This window comes from Petaurus breviceps, unplaced genomic scaffold, assembly GCF_028583685.1.
Source record: "Petaurus breviceps papuanus isolate PSGF00001 unplaced genomic scaffold, PetGlider_PUasm1.0 90630, whole genome shotgun sequence".
Lineage (NCBI taxonomy): Eukaryota > Metazoa > Chordata > Mammalia > Diprotodontia > Petauridae > Petaurus > Petaurus breviceps.
In genome coordinates this window covers 753,519-774,705 of record NW_027187291.1, presented here as the reverse complement: position 1 = coordinate 774,705, position 21,187 = coordinate 753,519, and the positions used below count along the sequence as shown (strand labels likewise).

At 38.7% G+C, this 21,187-nt stretch overlaps 1 protein-coding gene across 1 annotated transcript in view; it reads right to left on the bottom strand.

The window, feature by feature from the left end:
• Positions 1-10,673: 10,673 nt before the first annotated feature.
• The window catches only part of LOC138143075 (T-box transcription factor TBX21-like), a 16,168-nt gene continuing 5,654 nt past the window's right edge, over positions 10,674-21,187 (bottom strand). The window contains exons 2-6 of the mRNA XM_069064264.1: positions 20,345-20,499; positions 19,793-19,914; positions 13,310-13,468; positions 12,228-12,289; positions 10,674-11,954 (exon numbers count right to left, since the gene is read on the bottom strand). Of these exons, the coding sequence (XP_068920365.1) occupies positions 11,306-11,954; positions 12,228-12,289; positions 13,310-13,468; positions 19,793-19,914; positions 20,345-20,499 (1,147 nt within the window). The 3' untranslated portion in view covers positions 10,674-11,305. The remainder of the gene's footprint in view (positions 11,955-12,227; positions 12,290-13,309; positions 13,469-19,792; positions 19,915-20,344; positions 20,500-21,187) is intronic.

The window sequence follows — 21,187 nt, the reverse complement described above, 5'->3', positions numbered from 1 at the left end:
CTATTTTGGAGACAAAAAGGAGCAAAGCATGGAACAGTAGGAAGATAGTGAAGTCAGAACTCCTGTACCAAAAACTTCAAAGAAAAATATCAGCTGGTTACAGGCCATAGAGGACCTTAAGAAGCAAATAAGAGAAGTGGAGGAAAAATTGGAAAGAGAAATGAGAATGATGCAAAAAAATTATGAAATGAGAGTCAACAGCCTGACTGAGGAAAATAACACCTTAAAAAAATAGACTAACTCAAATGACAAAAGAGGCTCAAAAAGGCAATGAGGAAAAGAATGCCTTAAAAAGCCAAATTTTCCAGATGGAAAAAGAATCTCAAAAGCTCACTAAGGAGAATCATTCCTTCAGAATTAGATTGGAGCAAATAGAAGCTAGTGACTTTATGAGAAATCAAGATGCTATTAAACAGATTTAAACAAATGAAAGAATAGAAGGCAATGTGAAATATCTCATTAGAAAAATCACTGACCTGGAAAATAGATCCAGGAGAAATAATTTAAAAATTATTGGACTACCTGAAAGCCATGATCAAAGAAAGAATCTAGAAATCATCCTCCAAGAAACTCTCAAGGAAAAATGCCCTGATGTTTTATAACCAGAGGGCAAAATAGAGGTTGAAAGAATCCACTGATCACTTCCTGAAAAAGATCCCCTAAACTACTAGGAATATTATAGCCAGGTTCCAAAATTCCCAGATCAAAGAGAGAATATTACAAGCAGCCAGGAAGAAACAATTTGAATATTGTGGAAACATAATCAGGATAACACAGGATCTGGCAGCTTCTACACTGAGGGATAGAAGGGCTTGGAATATGATATTCCAGAGGGCAAAGGAGCTGGGATTAAAACCAAGAATTACCTACCCAGCAAAACTGAGTATCATGTTTCAGGGGAAAATATGGTCATTCAGTGGAATAGAGGAATTTCAAGTATTCTTGATGAAAAAAACAGAGTTGAATAGAAAATTTGACATTCAGATACAAGAAGCAAGAGAAGCATGAGAAGGTAAACAGGGAAAAGAAATCATAAGGAACTTATCAAAAGTTGGATTATTTACATTCCTACATGAAAAAATGATAATTGTAACTGATGAAACTTTTCTCAGTATGAAAATAGTTGAAGGGAATAGAAATATATATAAGGGTATATGGCGATATGAATACATATGTGAATGTGTGTATATATGTTTACAGGTATACATAGATAGAGGGCACAGGACCAATTTAATGGGAAGGGATGATATTTAAAAGGTGAAATTAAGAGGTGAGAGAGGAATATAATGAGAGGAGATGGGGAGAGACAGAATGGGGTAAACTATCTCATATAGAAGAGGCAAGGGAAAATGGTTACAATGGAGGGGAAGAACAGGAAGGCAAAAGGGAATGGGTCAACCTTATTCTCATTTTATTTGGCTCAGGGAGGGAATGACATACACACTAATAAGGTATCTCACCCTACGGGAGAATAGGGGGGAAGGGAATGAGAGGGGGGGATGATGGAAGGGAGGGCAGGCTGGTGGGGAGGGAAGTTGGAAGCACCCACTTTTGAAAAGGGACATGATCAAATTAGAGAACAGAACAAGTGGGAGGTGGGATAGGAAGGAGGGAAATATAGTCAGTCTTTTACAATATATCTAGTATGGTAATGTTTTGCATAGCTGCACATATACAACCTATATTGAATTGCTTATCTTCCCAGTAAGGATGGGTAACAAGGGAGGAGGGGAATGAATCTGGAATTCAAAGTTTTAGAATAAAATGTTTAATATATATATATACATATATATATATATATATTATTAATACTATTTTACATATAATTGGGAAATAAGATATACAGGCACTGGGGCATAGAGACCCACCATATCCTACTGGAAAGTTGGAGGGGGTATGGGAGAAGATATGGTAGAGAGCAGATTCGAGGAGGGGATAGCCTGTAGGACCACTGTTTTGGGGCAGTGTGTAGGGGGAAAACGGGGCAAAAATTTGTAACTTAAAATCTGTAGGAAATGAATGATGTAGACCAGAAGTTAATAAAGCATTTGAAAAAAAAAGTTGGGAGCTGAGTAAGAATCAGGAACAGTCAGTCCATGGAGGAGGAAGAATCATGGGGTTTGGAGCTTTGAGTCAAGATGAAAGAGGACTTTACTTGGACACTCTGTATTGACTGAGGAGATTGTGGCTTACTATGACATAGAGGTGGATGGTGTTTGTATTTTCTGCTACCCTTAGGGATGACTATAAGATACACTGAATGATGCTATGTGGTTGTGAATGTTATGCCTTAGTTTCTTGAATATTATGCTTTAGTTTATTGCTGAATAAATAGAGTTCACTGTAAAAAAAAAATTTGTGCAATCAAAATTGTTCACTTTTGGATGCCTGTCAATTGGGTAATGGCTGAACAAGTTGTGGTATATGTAATGGAATACTATTGTATCAGATGGAATGAACAATGGGAAAGAGGAAAAAAACCAAACAAGAAAAAGAAAAAGAGCAGGTAGTTTGCTTAAATCTGAATTCAAACTCATTTCTTTCTGTGGATGTAGACATCTCTCTCCATCATGAGACTTTTGGGGTTGACTTATAACCCTGAATTGCTATGGAGAGTTCAGTCTATCAAAGTTGGTCATCACACATATGTAGTGTTTGTAATTGTTTACAAATTTCTCCTGGCTCTACTCTTCGCACTTGGCATCAGTTCGTATAAGCCTCTCCAGGTAAATATGAAGTTCATCTGCTCTTCATTTTTTATAGCACAATAGTATTCCATCACATGCCTATACCACAACTTGTTCAGCCATTCCCCAATTGATGGGCACCCCCTTAATTTCCAATTCTTTGCTGCCACAAAAAGAGCTGCTATAAATATTTTTGTACATATGGGTCTTCCTCCCACTTCTATGATCTCTTTAGGATACAACCCTAGAAGTGGTATTGCTGGGTCAAAGGGTATGAAATTATTTATAGCCCTTTGGGCACAATTCCAATTTGCTCTCCAGAATGGCTGGATCAGTTCACAACTCCACCAGCAATGCATTAGTGTTCCAATTTGTCCACATCCTCCCCAGCATTTGTCATTTTCCTGTTTTGTCATCTTAGCCAATCTGACTGGTGAGATGTGGTACCTCAAAATTGTTTTAATTTGCATTTCTCTAATCAATAGTGAATTAGAGCATTTTTTCATATGCTTATAGATATCTTTAATTTCTTCCTCTGAAAACTGCCTGTTCATATCCTTTGACCATTTATCAATTGGGGAATGACTTGTATTCTTATAGATTTGACTCAATTCTCTGTATATTTTAGAAATGAGGCCTTTATCAGAGACATAGGTTGTAAAAATTCTTTCTCAATTTTCCACTTCCCTCCTAATCCTGGTTACATTGCCTTTTTTTGTCTGTACAGAAGCTTTTCAATTTAATGTAATCAAAATTATCCATTTTACATTTTAAAATGCTTTCTAATTTTTGTTTGGTCATAAAATCTTCCCCTCTCCACAAACATGACAGCTAAACTATTCCTTGCTTTCCCAGATTGCTTAGAGTATCAGCCTTTATACCTAGATCATGTACCCATTTAGACTTGATTTTGGTATATGGTGTCAGATAATGGTCTATGCCCAGTTTCTGCCATACTATATTCCAGTTTTCCCAGCAGTTTTTGTCAAATAGTGAGTTCTTATCCCAAAAGCTGGGGTCTTTGGGTTTATCAAACAGTAGATTACTAGAGTCTTTGACTGCTGAGTCACATGTGACCAATCTATTCCATTGATCCACTGCTCTATTCCTCAGACAGTACCAAGTAGTTTTTTTTTTTTAAAGCAATTGGGGTTAAGTAACTTGCTCAAGGTTACAAGGCCAGTTATTTCTGGGTGTGGTGCTACGTATCTGATCCCAGATTTGATCTCCAGTTGTAATGTAATGCCAAGCAAAGGCAACTTCCCAAGGTTCAAAATACCAGCATAGGTGCTCTCCATTTTATTCAGTGAAAAGTTAAGAACAGAGAAGATCAAAATATGACATCATTCAAAATACAGTATTTACTAAGTGTGATTTAATCAAGTACTACCCCACCCCAGGACATTACATTCATTTAAGCAATCACAAAGCCCCTGTTCTAAATACTACTCCACCCCTAGGCTGTACATTCAATTTAGTCCATCACAAAGCTCCTCTTCTCAAATGGAGATTAGTTTCCAATCATAAGTAAAGTACAATCATTTGTTCAATCACAGAACACAAAAATGTCAAAAGTTCCCCACCCTTGGATCACAATTGAATCTACCCCAGAGTTACAACAAACTTAAGCACAGCACATAATACCCAAATGGAGGTCTTTTCTGCATCTTGACACAAGGTAAGTTCTCAGCAATCTTTGTTCCTGGGGAGACAAAGCTTAGCAAGGCCACAAGATACATTGCCAGTCTCTTCATTAATTCATTCTCTGTCTGCAGAACAGTCCTAGGACCCCTGAAAACATTAGCAAAACCCTCTTCCAGGATTTCTGTAAACATACAACAAGAAAATCCTTCTTCAGGGCTTCTGAACCAACAGCAAGGTTCCAAAACTTCTGCAACAACAGCACTGTCCTTCACCAGTGGACAGTATTCACCCTCTGTCTGCAGAACAGTCTCAGTAGCTCTGAACCAACAGCAAGGTTCCCAGACTTCTGCAACAACAGGACTGTCTTTCACGAGTGGACAAATCTGGCAAAACAACATCAAAACAGACAGACAAAATACCAGCATAACAGCCATGTCTCCTTAGTCCTTGGCAGCTCTGGGTGGCAGCTCTCAAAAGTCCTGGGCAATTCAAAGTGGCCCTCAGCAATCCTCTCAGTCTCTCTCTGCCTCCCAAGGTGCTGCTTCCAAAAAGTTCTTCTGCCTCTCTCTTGTGTCTCTCTAAATTTATGTCATCAGCTCCTCCCAGTTCAGCACTCTCTTTTCATGTCAACAAGTCCATCCCACAGGTGGGATTAACAAGCTCTGGGTTTTAACACAATCAAACAAAGAACCAAGCCAATACATGGGGATCTTTAAATTACATTACTATTACACCAGGTCATCCTGACACTGGAGCCAGTGCTCTTACTTGCTGAGCCACCTGGCCGCCCCTAAGCAATTAGGGTTAAGTAACTTGCTCAAGGTTACACAGCCAGGTGTTTCTGGGTGGGTGCTAAGTGTCTGAGCCCGGGATTCGATCCCCAGGTCATCCTGACACTGAAGCCGGTGCTCTTACTTGCTGTGCTACCTGGTCACCCCAGTACCAAGTAGTTTTGAGGACTGCTGCTTTATAGTATAGATTAAAATCTGGTATAGTTAGTCCACCATCTCTAGCATTTCTTTTCATTAATTCCCTTGATATTCTGGACCTTTTGTTCTTCCAAATGAATTTTGTTACTATTTTTTCCAGCTCTATAAAGTAGTTTTTTGGTAAATTGATTGGTATGGCACTAAAAATATAATTTAATTTAGGTAAAATTGTCATTTTTATTACATTAGCTCAACCCAGCCATGAGCAATTGATGTCTTTCCAATTAGTTAGATCTGACTTCATTTGTGTGAAAATTGTTTTGTAGTTGTGTTCATATAGGTCCTGGGTTTGTTTTGGCAGATAGATCCCCAAATATTTTATAATGTCTACAGTAACTTTAAGTGGGCTTTCTCTTTCTATCACTTGCTGTTGAATTTCATTAGAAATACACAGGAATGCCGAGGATTTATATGGGTTTATTTTATATCCTGCAACTTTGCAATTTATTTATTGTCTCAAGCAGTTTTTTACTTGATTCTCTAAGTATATCATCATATCATCTGCAAAGAGTGATAGCTTGGTCTCCTTTGCCTAATTTGATTCCCTTGATTTCTTTTTCTTCTCTAATTGCTATTGCTAATATTTCTAGTATCAAATTGAATAAGAGGGGTGATAATGGACATCCTTGTTTCACCCCTGATCTTATTGGAAATGCTTCTAGCTTATCCCCATTACATGTAATACTTGCTGATGGCTTTAAATAGAGTCTACCTATTATTTTAAGGAAGGCTTTATTTATTTCTATACTTTCTTTCTTTCTTTTTTTACTTTATATGTCTTCTCTCCTTTTATTCTTTTTTTTTTCCTAATTCCTATATTTTCTACTGTTTTTAATAGGAATGGATGTTGTATTTTGTCAAAAGTCTTTCCTGTATCTATTGAGATAATCATATGGTTTTTGCCAGTTTTATTGTTGATACAATCAATTATACTGATGGTTTTCCTAATATTAAACCATCCTTGCATTCCTGGAATAAATCCTACCTAATCAAAGTGTACTATTCTTGTGATACGTTGCTGTAGTCTTTTTTTTTCTCTCTCTTAAGCAATTGGGGTTAAGTAACTTGCTCAAGGTTACATGGCCAGGTATTTCTGGGTGGGTGCTAAGTGTCTGAGCCTGGATTCAATCCCAGGTCATCGCGACTCTGGGGCTGGTGCTCTTACTCACTGTGCTACCTGGCCACCCCTGCTGTAGTCTTTTTGCTAATATTTTATTTAAAATTTTTGCATCTATATTCATGAGGGAAATTGTTCTATAATTTTCTTTCTCCATTTTGTCTCTTCCTGATTTAGGTATCAGTACCATATTTGTGTCATAAAAAGAATTTGGTAGGACTCCTTCTTCACTAATTTTCCCAAGTAGTTTGTAGAGTATTGGAATCAATTGTTCTTTAAATGTTTGATAGAATTTACTAGTAAATCCATCTGGCCCTGGAGATTTTTCCTAGGGAGTTCACTGATGACTTGTTCGATTTCTTTTTCTGAGATGGGGCTATTTAAGTAATTTACTTCCTCTTCAGTTAATCTGGGCAACTTATATCTTTGTAAATATTCATCCATTTCATTAAGATTGTCAAGTTTGTGTGCATACAATTGGGCAAAATAATTCCTAATTATTGTTTTAATTTCCTCTTCATTGGTGGTAAATTCACCCTTTTCATTTTTGATACTCTAATTTGGTTTTCTTCTTTCTTTTTTTATCATATTGACTAAGGGTCTATCAATTTTATTGTTTTTTTTTTCATAAAACCAGCTCTTAGTTTTATTTATTAATTCAATAGTTTATAATAATTTATAATAATAATAATTTAGCTTTTCTAAAATTCTTGCTCTATCTCTTACAGCAATGCTAAATGAATTTGTGTCCAAACCATTTTTCTTTCCTATGAGGCTTTCTTGTATATATTTTGGAAACAGAAGAGATTCTGACATTGTCTTGAGTACTCTGTCACCATAATAGCTTTTAGTGATTTTTAAAATTTAATATTTTCCCCTAATTACATGTAAAAACAATTTTTAATATTCTTTATTAAAAATTTGAGTTCCAAATTCTTTCCTCCCCCTCTCCCTCATTTAGAAGGCAAGTAATTTGATATAGATTATACATGTGCAGTTGTGCAAAACATATTTCCATATTAGGCATGTTGTGAAAGAAAATACAAACCTCCTCAAAAAAACACACCAAAGAAACAATAAAAATATGGGTGGCTAGGTGGTGCAGTGAGTAAAGCGCCGGCCCTAGAGTCAGGAGGACCCAAGTTCAGTTCCAGCCTCAGACACTTAACACCCCCACACACAAAAAAACTAGCCATGTAACCTTGGGCAAGTTACTTAACCCCAATTGCCCTCCAAAGGCAAAAAAAAAAAAACCCAATAAAAATAAAGTTTCAAAAGTGTGTTTTGATTTGTATTCAGTTTTTTCTCTAGAGATAGGTACCATTTTTTTAAATCATAAGTCCTTCAGAATTGTCTTAGATCATTGTATTGTCAAGAATAGCTAAGAGATTCGCAGCTGATCATTAGTACAATATTGCTGTTACTATGTACAATGTTCTCTTAGTTCTGTTATTTCACTTTGCATCAGTTCATGTAAACCTTTTTTTTTTCTTCCACTCAGTCTTCTGGTTTATTTCCTGACTTTAGACTTGTTAGGGTCAGGCTCTGTCAGTCTGGACTTGCTCTCCTTTTTTCTTAGAGTTTTGAGTGTTACATCATTCGGGGCTCTCAGCAATAGCTCATTAGGAACTTTCAAGCTATTAATGCTCCCAAATTGATGACTGTCTTCCCAAATATAAGTTCTGCAAGTTCCTAACCTGACTTCAGGTTTGAGCAATAATAGACTGCAGCTGCTGGATTCAGCCCTTATCAATCAGCTGGGAAACTCTTCTGGCTCAAAGAGGTAGAACTGTAAGCTTTCCTTTGGACTGGGATTCCTGCCTTTGTTATTCTGCAGGCTTTACAAGCTAAAATTTAGACTTTACTCCAATCCACACAGTTGCTGCTTTCTTCTGAACTTGCTCCTCTATGACCAATCCTTACCTTGTAATACCTTCCCTGGATACAGATCCCTACCTCAGTTCACTCTGTATCTGTGTCCCTGGACTGGGTTCTGACCAACAAAGCTGCCAGTTGGCACCTGTTCTCACACCTTGCATGAGACTAGGGTGCCTCAATATGGGTCTGGGACTTCCTCTTTCCCTGCTATTTCTCCATGCATTGAAATGCTCTGAGCAGTGGACTCCTGAACAGACCCATCCTCAATGTCCACAGAATTTCTCTGTCTCCCTATATTGACTTGAACTGGAAAAATGACTCATTCGTTTGTTTGTTTGTTTTTCCTGGATCTCCCCCTCGAGGGTCAGTCTCAAGTATTTTCTAGATAATTGGAGGTTTTTTGGTGGAGGGAGAAAGGAAGCTTTTATTTCCTTCTTCCTGTACTCTGGCATCTTAGCTCACCTTTTGTGTTGTTTTTTGCATTATGACATTCAGGTATTGGGTTTTTTTACTTGTCCTCTGAAAGACTTATAATTTTCTAGTTGCCTCTATGCATTTCATCTCTGAGATGGATAAATTTGACTTATATGGAGATCATGTTGATCACACTTTCTTTTAATTGTATTACTTTTTGCTTTTCTTCTTCCAAATTCTCCTTTACTTCTGTGTATTTGTCTACCTAATTAGTTATCCTGTCTTTTATTTCCCTAGTGAGACTTGCCAACCTAGATTTAGGTTTTTCTATTATGCCAATTTTTCTGATTTGCAGGCCATAAATTCTTTAAAAATTTTTCTTTCACTTGTAAACCATCCAAGAACATCTTGCTATGGTTCCACACTTTGCTGGAAATCCATAAGATCCTTGGCCTCATCAGGTGTTTACTCATTTTTGTGATATTTATTCATAGAAGTTTAGACTCTTCTAGCTCATCTAGAGGTCATATTTCCTTCTGTTTTTAATATATCCCCTACTGGTTTCTTTGAGTATGTTCAAGCTCTTTAACTGAGTTATCTTCCTTCTGAGATCTTTGGTGATTAGTCTTTTATCCTATTTATCCAGTCACTCTGTGACTGCTCTCTTTTTGATGGTGATTTTCCTGGGGCTGAACCATGAAGAAGTCTCAGCTTCCTCCCTCACTGGGCAATTCACATTTCACTATCATCAGTCTCTGCCTCAAGCTATTTCTGGGCCAGAAGAATTTGGCCTCAGCTTGCTTGATGATAAAGTCTTTCCCTCAGATTTACTGAAATACCATAAAGTCACATACATGTCCTGCCCCAGTTCCCTCTGTTTCTCAGTTCTCTGTCTAAGCTTTGTGATGGCATAGAATGCTGCCACTTTGCTGTCCTGGCCAGGACTGACTTTAGCATGAGAAGGAGATGGGGAAAGAGCTGAATACTGTTGCAAACCCATGGGTTAGCTTGTATAGCCCTGCCTGAATGGTGGGCAGTGCAGGAGAGAATGCCAGGGAAGCACTAAGGATTAGGCTTCTCTGTGATATCATGTTTTTACCTCGTTTGAATTCTTGGTACCCTAGACCATGGAAAGAACCAAAATGGCTTTATCTCTTGTGCATAATTCCTGTGTTAGAGAAGTTTGAGGGGTTGTAAGAATGTAAGAAAATATCTAGTGTTCCATCTGGTTCATTATGTGATCTGGAAACCTCACTCCAGTTTTAGAAAACATGTGCTAAATAATTTCACACCATTATCCTCCTACCTCCTGGACCTCAGAGTTATGGGCAGGATGGGAAGAAAGTTCAGGGGCATCCTTCCTTCTAGTATTTGTGCTGCTTCTGAGACAGAAATCACAGCTTGGCTTTATGTTAGCCTTAGCTCCCACTTATTCAAGCAGCATTATTAAATAATAAAGGCAAGAAAGAGAACACACGGCTAGCTCAGTTCTTGGTCCCTTTCCAGAAATGAGACAGCTTTTAAGGTTTCCTCAAGAATGAGAGACAGACAGAGACAGAGAGACAGAGACAGAGAGAGACAGAGATAGAGACAGAGAGACAGAGAGAGAGACAGAGAGACAGAGACAGAGACAGAGACAGAGACAGAGAGAGAGAGAGAGAGAAAACCTGGAGGCTAGGAATTGAGAGACCTAATCCCTGCTCTGTTGTATCACATATCCCAAGGGGAGTCATACTTTCTCTCTGGGTTTGGCTTTTCCTCATGGTATCCTAGGATTGATTAAATTGGATGATTAGTACTTTTCACCCACCTCACTCTCAGTCCTCTTCACACTGAGACAGACAGCATTTTTCAAGTTTATTTAAAAGAAATAAACCAAAGATACTGGAATCCTATATCACAGACAATAAATAGCATCTCAAAAAATCCACATATTTTTCTAAAATCTAAACATGGAACCAATCTTGCCTCCACCCTCACCTTCAATTCCAAATAATCCTGGATGCCCATCTTCCTAGGAAGGAAGACACCCAGACCTCATTTAAAGACACTGGAATCTCTCCCTAAGTCTGACCAGCTACTCACATCCTTTTTTTTTTTTTTAAAGGATGAAGGTGTTTTTTTAAAGGTTAAGTAAAAAATTAGCTAGGCACCATAAGGAATAGGAGAGAGTCTATTTCCCCTCTTTCCCCTCCCCTCAGCACCCACACACAAAGACACACATCAAAAATGAGCAGAATTCTTCCTTCATGTTCTCCAGTAAATACTGGGAGTCAGCACCAGGGAAAGATGGCTGTGGTCAGGGGGGCTTATGAAGGGCACAAGACACCATTCCTTCTATTGACTTTTGGGGAGCAGACATAAGGATCAAGAGAAAACAGACTTTTAGGTCCTGTTTTGAGCATTGTCCCAAGCTGGGCCTTCTGCCTTGGGGAGGTAGGAGGTAGGAGGACCCCATCTCAAGGAGAGGTGGGGTTAGCTTGAATGTACCCATCCAATATTGTGTCCATTTTTCTGGTCCTGAAGCACATTCCCACCTCCTGTTCCATCAAGAGCTAAAGGCACTGCTCCTCCTCTCAGTTAAAAAAATATACTTGGTCTCCAAGTGACTGTTCTTTCTTAAAAGGAGAATCCCCAGAGTGACCCTGGGCAGGTGAGGAGTCATCCTTGCCTGAATCATAAGGAGACACACGTCTTCTCTTAGAGTCTCCTTCACCCAGTCCTGAGTCATTAGAATCTGACTTGGGAGTATCAGTCCATATTTCCTCCTCAGGCCTCTTCTCTTCCTGGGCCCCAATAACAGGGTCCATGGGCATTGGGGGCACAGATCGGAGCCAGCCTCCATTGTTGACTTTGGGGTTATAAGAGGGGGAAGTTGTCCAGTCTCCTAGAGGGACCAGAGCCTCCTGGCTGGGGTAGTAAGGCATGGTGGGTGGGGAAGCAGAGGGCAGAAGTCCAGGCTTCATGCCATTCATGCCCAAAGAGAGGATTTTACTGCTACTGTAAGAAGGATCATAGGCATAGTCCAGTGGTGGCTGGGGGGCCTGTGTAAAGAGCCAGGAAGAAAGGGGTACTCCATCCTTGGGTTGCCCTTGATGTGGCTCAGAATAGAAGGGATTGGGTGATGGGTACTGGCTGGGTAAGTACCGACTCCTAGTCAATAGAGGGTAGCCAGCAACTGTTTCAGGGGAAGTGGTGGCGCTGGCATCCACAGCTGTAAGGAACCTTGAGGAGAAAGGAAGGAAGGGAGGAAAGGATGTAACTAAAGGATACAGAGTTACCCAGAATTCTACCTCCCTCACCCCCAGTTCAGAGTCCCAGGCCTGCTTCTTATCTAACAAGTTTCCCCCTTCTCTATCACCAGCCCCAGCACATAGAATCCTGGGATAAGGGAACAGAGAGGAGAAGACTGAGTGAACACCACCCCTAATACTTGGGGCCTAGTAGGCAAAGAAGGGGAGACACAAAAAGGAGCTGATGAGCCCCACCAGCACTTACGTATCCAAGCTTTCTCTAAAGCCTTTGGCAAAGGGATTATTGTCGATTTTTAGCTGTGTGATCTAGAGATAAAGGAAATGAAAGCCAGTGAGTGCCAGGCATCCTCTCCTTTGGAAACTTAGGGCCATCCTCTGGGAAGACAGGATATCTGACCTTCATTTTTGCATTGGGTGACCTTGGAGAAACCACCTCAGTTTCTTCCTCTGTAAAGTGGGGGAAGGGGAAGTGTGATGGGGGAGAATATTTTAACTATTCCAGGTTATCTACAAGGGTAGATGGAGTGTCTTGCCATCTTCCCTGATACCACTTTCCCTTTGTTCCCCACCAGGAACATTGTTACTCCAAAAGTAATTCTCCCAGTCCCCAGGGAGTTAATCCAACTGACTTGGGGTCTTCTTCCTGGGGATTAAGCTGTTCTGATTTGTGGATGAATTTTAAACTCACTTCAAGCCACACCATCTGAGCAGTTTGAACCCATGCTTCACTATTCATTCCAGTAATCTATCAGTGCCTATTATCCACCCATTACCCACTTCTGGTATTTTGTCACATGCCCCACTACAGGGTGAAGTCTAACACTTCTCCCTGGGTGCCCCCATTGGAAATAAAAATTAATCTGGTCACTTTTACTAGAAAGAACATGTTAATCTATTGTTCTATGTCTTCTTCATTCACATTATCTGTGACTGCCTAGATCAGAAGTTCTTAACTTGGATTTCATGAGGTCCTTGAACTCAGATTTAAATTAATTTAATTTAAATTTAAATTAATTTAGCTTTAATTTAATTTTAAAAAACAAACCAACCAACCATAGGCTTCACCAGACTGGGAAGGGGGTCCATGAGACAAAAAAAAAGTTAGGCACCCCAGGCCTAAAACAAAATATTTCCTGACTGATACTCCCCTTTACTTTGTGTTTTCCCCCTTAGAATATAGGGTTCTTCGGGGCAGGGATTGTCACTTTTGTCTCTGTAATCCTAGTGGCCTAGCACTCAATCTTCACTTTATAAATGATTGCCTGATTCCCTCCCTCTCTCATCCTTGGTCCAGGCTTTATAAAGTTCCAGTAGCTAGCCCCTTACCTCAGAGTTCTGATATGCAGTCACAGCAATGAACTCTGTTTCTGGGAAGGTGAAGACGTGGGTCAAAGAAGAGGGACCTGGTGCCTCATGGTCTCCATCTCTCACCTCTTCGATGTGAAGCCTTGGCTGGTATTTATGGAGGGACTGCAATACGATCATCTATAATGGAAGTCACAAGAAGTAAGGCAAGAAGGGCAGTCCATCGTCCCTCCCCCATGCCCACCACCTATCTGGCCTCTACCAGTAGTGACTGGGAAGGCAAAGAAGGACCGTGCGTCATCAGAGATATCTTCTCCAAGCTCCATAGAAAAGAAGAGGACCCTTCTTTAGACTAGGAAGGAACCTCCTCCCACTCCATCCTAGAACATGAAACCAAGATGGTGGCTATGAAGAAGTAGTCCATTCCAGTTCCCCCACACCTACATTGAATGAAGCAATGAAAATGAATGAAAGAATGAATGAATGAAAATTCATTGAAAATGAAAAATGAAATGAATGAAAATTGAAAAACACTAGACCCAGTAGTGAATAAGAAACTATAATGGGCCTTTTAAAAAAATTTTTTTTTTGCTTTTTGTAGGGCAATTGGGGTTAAGTGACTTGCCCAAGGTCACATGGCTAGTTTTTGAGTTACGTGTCTGAGGTTGGATTTGAACTCAGGTCCTCCTGACTCCAGGGCCGGCAGTCTATTCACTGTGCCACCTAGATGCCCCCATATAATGGGCCTTCTTTCCAGCCCCAAATCACAAATTCAACCTACAGGCAGGTAACCAGAATAAGAAATGTGGAAGAGGAATAGGACTAGGATTGGAGACTCAGAGCCCAGAGCTCTGATCTAGGGCATCCCAGAACAAACCATGTACTTAGCCTTTAGCCTAGGCCAACAGTTGGGACCTGGAGAACAGACACAGAGCCCAGAGCACTGAGCTAGGCCTAAAGTCTGAGGATTCCCCAAACTGATCAAGGACTCAACCCCAGAACCAAACCAACAGCTAGAGGCCAGAAGCACAGATTCAGTGCCCAGTGGGGCAGGGTCTCTCAGAGATAATCTCAGACTCAACCCTGGGCCCAGACCAATAGCTAGGGATCTCCCAGAAGGGCAAGGAACCTGAACTCAGCACTAAGAGCCTCCACTATGGGGTGACCCACAGCATATCATGGACTCATTTCTCCTCCTTCCCCACTCCCACCCTGCTCCCTCCAAAGAAAGCAGGGTCTCCCAGGAAAAGTGGTATAATAGATTCAGCACCTAAAGAAATCACAGATGGATGAGCAATGTCAGACTGCCCAGAGCAGATCACTGGAAGAATAATCAAACAAAGAAGATAAAGAGACATCATGATGCTAGAGATGCCCAAGACATGAAATGAGAAGAAAAATTTCAAAGAAAAATGCAGCTTGCCTACCAAATCAACTAGAATTCCTAGGAGAAATTATGCATATAAGAGTTTTTTAAATGAATTTAAAATGGTATTATACATAAATGAGAACAATAGATGAAAGAATTAGAAAAGAAATGAATGCAAACTCTGGTCCATGGAAAATTCAGCTTGCTTCCTTTTTTTTTTATATATAGCATGTGAGCTAAGAATAGTTTTTACATCTTTAAATGTTTTTTTTTCTTAAATCAAAAGAATATTTCATGACACATGCAAATTATATGAAATTCAAATTGTAGTATCCACAAATAGTTTTACGAGAGCATAGTCTTATTCATTTCTATTTTATCTATGGCTGTTTTGTGCTTCAAAGTTGAGAAGTTACAACTGAGACCATATGGCTTGGTGTACTACAAATAGCAATGATGTAGTTATAACTTGGGAGCAGTGAAGTGGCATAGTGTCTGCCCTGGAGTCAGGAGGAACTGAAGATCAAATCCAGCCTTAGACACTTACTTAGCTGTGTGACCCTGGGCAAGTCGCTTACACCTGTTGGCCTCAGTTTCCTCACCTTAAAATGAGCTGGAGAAGGAAATATCAAATCACTTCAGTATCTATGCCAAGAAAACCCCAAATGGGGTCATGGAGAGTCATACATGACTGAAATGACTCAACGACAACAATTATAACTTGACAGTGTCTAGAGTGCTCTACATATCAACATACCATGACATTTTTTATTTTTAATGACCAATGCATACTCATCATGTTAAGAAAAGTGAACTTCGAAAGTGTGCTTTTAAAGTACAGTGGAGTATGGATTTTTTTGTTATTGCATTAGATGGCAAAGCATTGCATTTATTATGCCAGCCACTATAGCTGAGCTAAAAGAATATAACATAAGTTATACATTATGTAACTTATATATGATATATAAGTTATATAGTATGTGTATATATAAGTTATATTATAATATCCATGACCAGACTAAGTATTCTTCACAGTATTACCAATTCACAGAAAATCAATAGTCAGAAAAATTAGAAAATTTTAAATGGAATATCTCATCATAAGAGAATTTCTTTTCAAAGTTAAAAATGAAAATGAGGCTGGAATTTGAGTTAAGTTTTTGATTGGTTCATTTGTTAGCCTATAGTGAGTTCATTAAATTGTATCTAATAGCAGTAGCCAAAGAAATGTGTCCAGAAAATATAAACTTGAGCCTTTTGTCTCAATTAAAATCATATCCTTATGGACTGATATCAGCATTTGGCAGTACTTATCTGTGTGAAAAGGAAATTTCAAAGATGAAACGTGTAAAATATTATTACAGAGCAGCAAGAACAGATGAACATTTGCAATCAGTTTCAATGATAAAGATCACTAACTTTGAACCCAAGTAAGCAAAATATTATCTCCCCAATTCCACTCTTCTCACTAATAGACTTGAATTACAAAAACATTATCAATTATTATTATTTGCTTGGTTGGTTTTTTTGCTTTTTAGAGGGCAATTGGGGTTAACTGTCTTGCCTAAGGTCACGGCTAGCTTTTGTGCTAAGTGTCTGAGGTCAGATTTGAACTCAGGTCCTCCTGACTCCAGGGCTGGTGCTCTATTCACTGCACCACCTAGCTGCCCCTCGATTATTATTATTATATTTTAAATTTTATCAATAAAAAATTGAGGAAATGTGTTTTTCTTTCATTACCTCATAGTTGAAGTTGTTATTATTACATAATAATATTTATTAATATTATTATATAATATCCTCAATTTTTTATTATATAATATCCTCAATTTTGCCTCTTGGTCCATAAAGCCTAAAATATTTATTATCTGGTCCTTTAGAGCAAATGTTTACTGAATCCTGCCATGGTAGAGACTGGAAAAGAAAATTGGCAGCTTGACACAATCAATACAAAATTTTACCTTACTAACAGACTCCCTTAAAATAAGAATGGAGGGGTGGCTAGGTGGCTCAGTGAATAGAGTCAGGAGGACCTAAGTTCAAATCCAGCCTCAGACACTTAACACAAAAACTAGTTGTGTGACCTTGGACAAGTCATTTAACCCCAATTGCCCTCCAAAAAGCAAAAAAAAAAAAAGAGAGAATGGAATTAGAATTAGAAGCCAATGACTCCATAAGATAACAAGAAATATTAAAACAAAGTCAAAAGGAGGGTGGGGAATAGAAGAAAGAATAAGGGTTCTCATATTAAAAACAATTGACCTGGGAAAAAAGTCAAAGAGAGAGAATTTAAGAATCATTGAACTACCTGAAAACTATGACCAAATAAATAAATAGATAAACAAATAAACAAATGAGTCTGGATATCATATTTCTTTTGTTTTAATTAAATTTTATTTTATTTTCAGTTCCAGATTCTCTTAACTTTCCCTCCTTCTCCCCACCCACTGAGAAGGCAAGAAAAATAAAACCCATTACAAATATGTATAAATATGTAAAACAAATTTTTGCATTAGTCATATTCCCCTACCCCCCAAAAAAGGCTAGAAAAAAGAAAGAAATAGAAGAAAATATGCTTCAATCTGTACTGTGAGTCCATCATTTCTCTTTCTAGAGGTGGATAGCATGTTTCATCATGAGTCCTTAGGAATTGTGGTGGGTCATTGTGTTGATCAGAGTTACTACGTTGATTATCTTTACAATATTGCTGTTACTATGTAAATTGTTCTTTTCATTCTGCTCACTTCATTTTGCATCATGTCATACTAGTTCTCCCAGAACCATTCCCTTCATCATTTCAGTTCAGCCATTTTCCAATTGATGGGCATCCCCTCAGTTTTCATTTCTTTGTTACCACAAACAGAACTGCTATAAATTGCTTTCCAAAATGGCTGGACTAGCTCAAAATTCCACCAGCAGTGCATTATGATACCTATTTTCCCACATCCCCTCTAATATTTGTCATTTTCCTTTTTTTTTTTTGGTCATCTTAACCAATCTTATGAGTGCAAGGTGCTATTACAGAGTTGTTTTATTTGCATTTCTTTAATTGCTTGTGATTTTGGAGCATATTTTTCTATGGCTATTGATAGTTTTTATTTCTTCCTCTGAAAACCAGCTATTAATATCCTTTGGCCATTTATCTATTGGGAAATTGCTCTTATTCTGGTAAATTTGACTCAGTTCCTTGTATGTTTTAGAAATGAGAGCTTTATCAGAGACTTTCTATAAAGGTTTTTTCCACTCTAGTTTCCCACTTTTCTTCTCATTTTTAGCTGCATTGGTTTTGTTTGTGCAAATGTTTAAAAATTATATAAATAAAATTATCCACTTTGCTTTCTGTGAACTTCTCTATCTCTTGTTTGGTCATGAGCTCTTTCCCTCTCCATAGATCTGACACGTATGTGTATCATATTTCAAAAAATCATGAAGAAATAATTACTGCCCAGATCCCTTAGTACCAAAGAGCAAAGTGAAGATAGAAAGAGCCCACTGGTCAACTTCTGAAAGAAATTCAAAAATGAAAATTCACTGGAACACAAGAGCTAAAATGCAGGGCCTCCGGGTCAAAGAAAAACTACTGCAAGCTTCCAGAAAGAATTTAAATACCAAGGAGCCACAGTCAGGTCACACAAGATTTAGTAGCTACCACCATAAAAGGTACTAAGTCTGAGATTCCAGAAAACAAAAACTAGATGCTTATAACCAAGAGTAAACTTAATCAGCAAAACTTGGAATATTCTATTGTGCACTGGGGTGGTAGTGGCAGTGGACCTTTAAATGAAATAGACTAGATAACTTTCAAATGTTCCTAGTGATAAGACAGGAGCTGAGTAGAAACTTTGAAATGTAATCAGGGGAGTAAAGAGAAACACAAAAAAAGGCAAATACGACTAGGTAAAAACTTCATAAGGATGAAGTGTTGGTATTCTAATTCGGGGGGAGGGGGTGGGGGGATACACCCCTTAAGAATCATGAAGTCAAATAGAGTCAATAAGATGCAGAGCCATGAAATGATTTTTGTTGTTTTGATTATTTTTTTTTTGCTTCTTTTTCTTTTTGGAGGGGGGAAGGCAGGACAATTGGGGTGAAGTGACTTGCCAAGGTCACACGACTAGTAAGTGTTAAGTGTCTGAGGCCAGATTTGAACTCAGGTCCTCCTGACTCTAGGCCCAGTGCTCTATTCACTGTGCCACCTAGCCACCCCTATTTTGATTATTTTAAAAAGAGAAAAGGAAAGAAGGGAAATAAAAGAAAAAAGGGGAAAAGTGGGAAGGAATTTGTGATATTTTACATAATTTGGGGGATGGGTAGTCCATAAGTAGAAAACTATATAAATGAGGCAGGAGTGGGGGGGAAAAGTCATTACTTGAATCTCACTTTCAACTGATGCCGAATGAACAGAAATAGAACAATTTATATTCTAAAGCAACATTGTAAAAACAAACACAAATTTTGAAAGACTTGAGAACTCTCATCAATGCAATGATCAAGCAGAATTCCAAAGGACCAATGACTTTTTCTTTTTGACAAGAGAGGTATGAGACTATTTATGTAGAGTGAGAAACAAATTTTTAGATATGCCAATATAGGAATGTGTTTTGCTTGACTATACATATTGGTTGCTCAGATTAAAAAAAATTTATAGGAGAAGCAGGGTGATGGGAAGGAGAGAGGATGGATACTTAGACCAGGTACATCAGTTGATACAAAAAATACTATAATTTTACTTTGAAAATTTTTTATTTAATTATTTTTTAATTAAAATTAAATTAATTAAAAGTTAAATTAAATTTTTTTTAAATTAAAAATTCCCTCTCTATTTTCTTTGCTTTATTGGTAAAAAAAAAAATGCACTTCATCAGTTAATGCAGCTTGGTCTTCTGCTGTATTTTTAAACTCTACTCTTTAAAATCCAGTCTATCAAAAATAAAATTTAGTTTTTAAAACAAGAGACTTAGAAGCTTCATGCTTACTTGGTAACCCTGTTCTAATATCTTACTCCCTGTTTTTCCACCATCAGAAAATTCTTCAAATCTAGTTTTGTTCCTCTTGGACTTTGTCCTCATGTTTCCTCTTGTTTTGTCCTCGTGGACTTGGGAAGAATTGAGGGGTGAAGACAATGAGGATCTTACCTGGGTCACGTTATTGGAGGCACCCTTATTGTTAGTCAGCTTGAGTTTTCCAAATGATATTTCTTGCCGCATCCAGTGGGCCCCTGTGTTGGGTGAGTCTGGGTGGATATATAACCTATTCCCTGTAGAAAGAGTAATTCTGTTGGTTTTATAGATCTCTTATGGGCAGGGATCTTGGAAATTCGGACACTAGGGAGGTACATTAAGGGATTCAGGGGTCAAATGAGGTGTCTGGTTTCAATGAGACTGGGCTACAGGATCATTTGGCATTGGGGATAAAAGAATAGACAGGCCTAGGAATAGAAAGTTCTGGGAAAAGAACTTGGAAAAAGAAAAAAGACAGGAAGAGAAGAGTGAAATGGATGGGAAAGGTTAGTGGAGGGGGCGGGGAGGACAATTGGGAAGAAGGGACAGGGAAAGATGAAAAATGAAGGATAAAAGGCAAAGGCGTTAATTAGATTTGCTGCCACCAGAGGGCACCCCAACCTCAGAGACAAAGGGAAGATACCTCACTGGCCGATCCACCCAGTCCTGAAGTGAATCCCTCCCTACCTGGCATGTTGTTCTCGGCCTTTCCGCACTGAACCCATTTTCCATTTTGATAACGCCAGTGGTGCTGATCAACCAGCACCACTTCCACAAACACTCGGTAATGGGCAGCAGGGTCCATCCCATGGATCGTGTAAGCCAGGAAAGGGAACATCCGCCTGTGAAGAAAGAGAACTTTGCTGCTCACATCCCTCCAGGCTTCCAGAGTACTGGGGGCTGGGCTGGCCTCTGCTCAAGGTATAAAGTATTTTAAATTGTTCTTTGTTTATCTAACACTAAACACAAGGGCACACTGAACTTAATAAAAGTTTGTTGATTTATAGATTGATCGTCCACTGAGAGAGGTGCTAAATTTCCATTTTGACATGGGCTAATTTTTTCCATCAGTCAAAATTTTTTTTTATTGAGTACTTCTTGTGTGCTAGGAACTGTGTAAATGTTGGGGAAACAAAGATAGGTCCATACAAACCTTCCCTTTAAGTTCATATATTGTTGAGGGAGAGGAAGGGAACCTTAAAACCTAGTTGCTGTTTCATCACCTTCCAAGAGGGCACTATGTATCTCTCACTGACAGCTAAGTCATTCATTCTGATCACCTCAAGGCAAGGGGGTCTTTCCCAAAAGATGGGGCCTCATGAAACTCTTTTGCCAGAACCTCCATCAAGTCGAAGAAGAATGTAATCTAAAGACTTTTTTATTCCTCAGACACGGAAACCTGAGTCTCATCAATCAGTTACTAATCTCCCATCCTACTATCACCAGACATTCCCCCTTCTCTTCCATATATTACTGGAGCTGTGACCAAAGGGGCTGAACTCTGGTACCTGTGTTGATCCTATCTCCTGC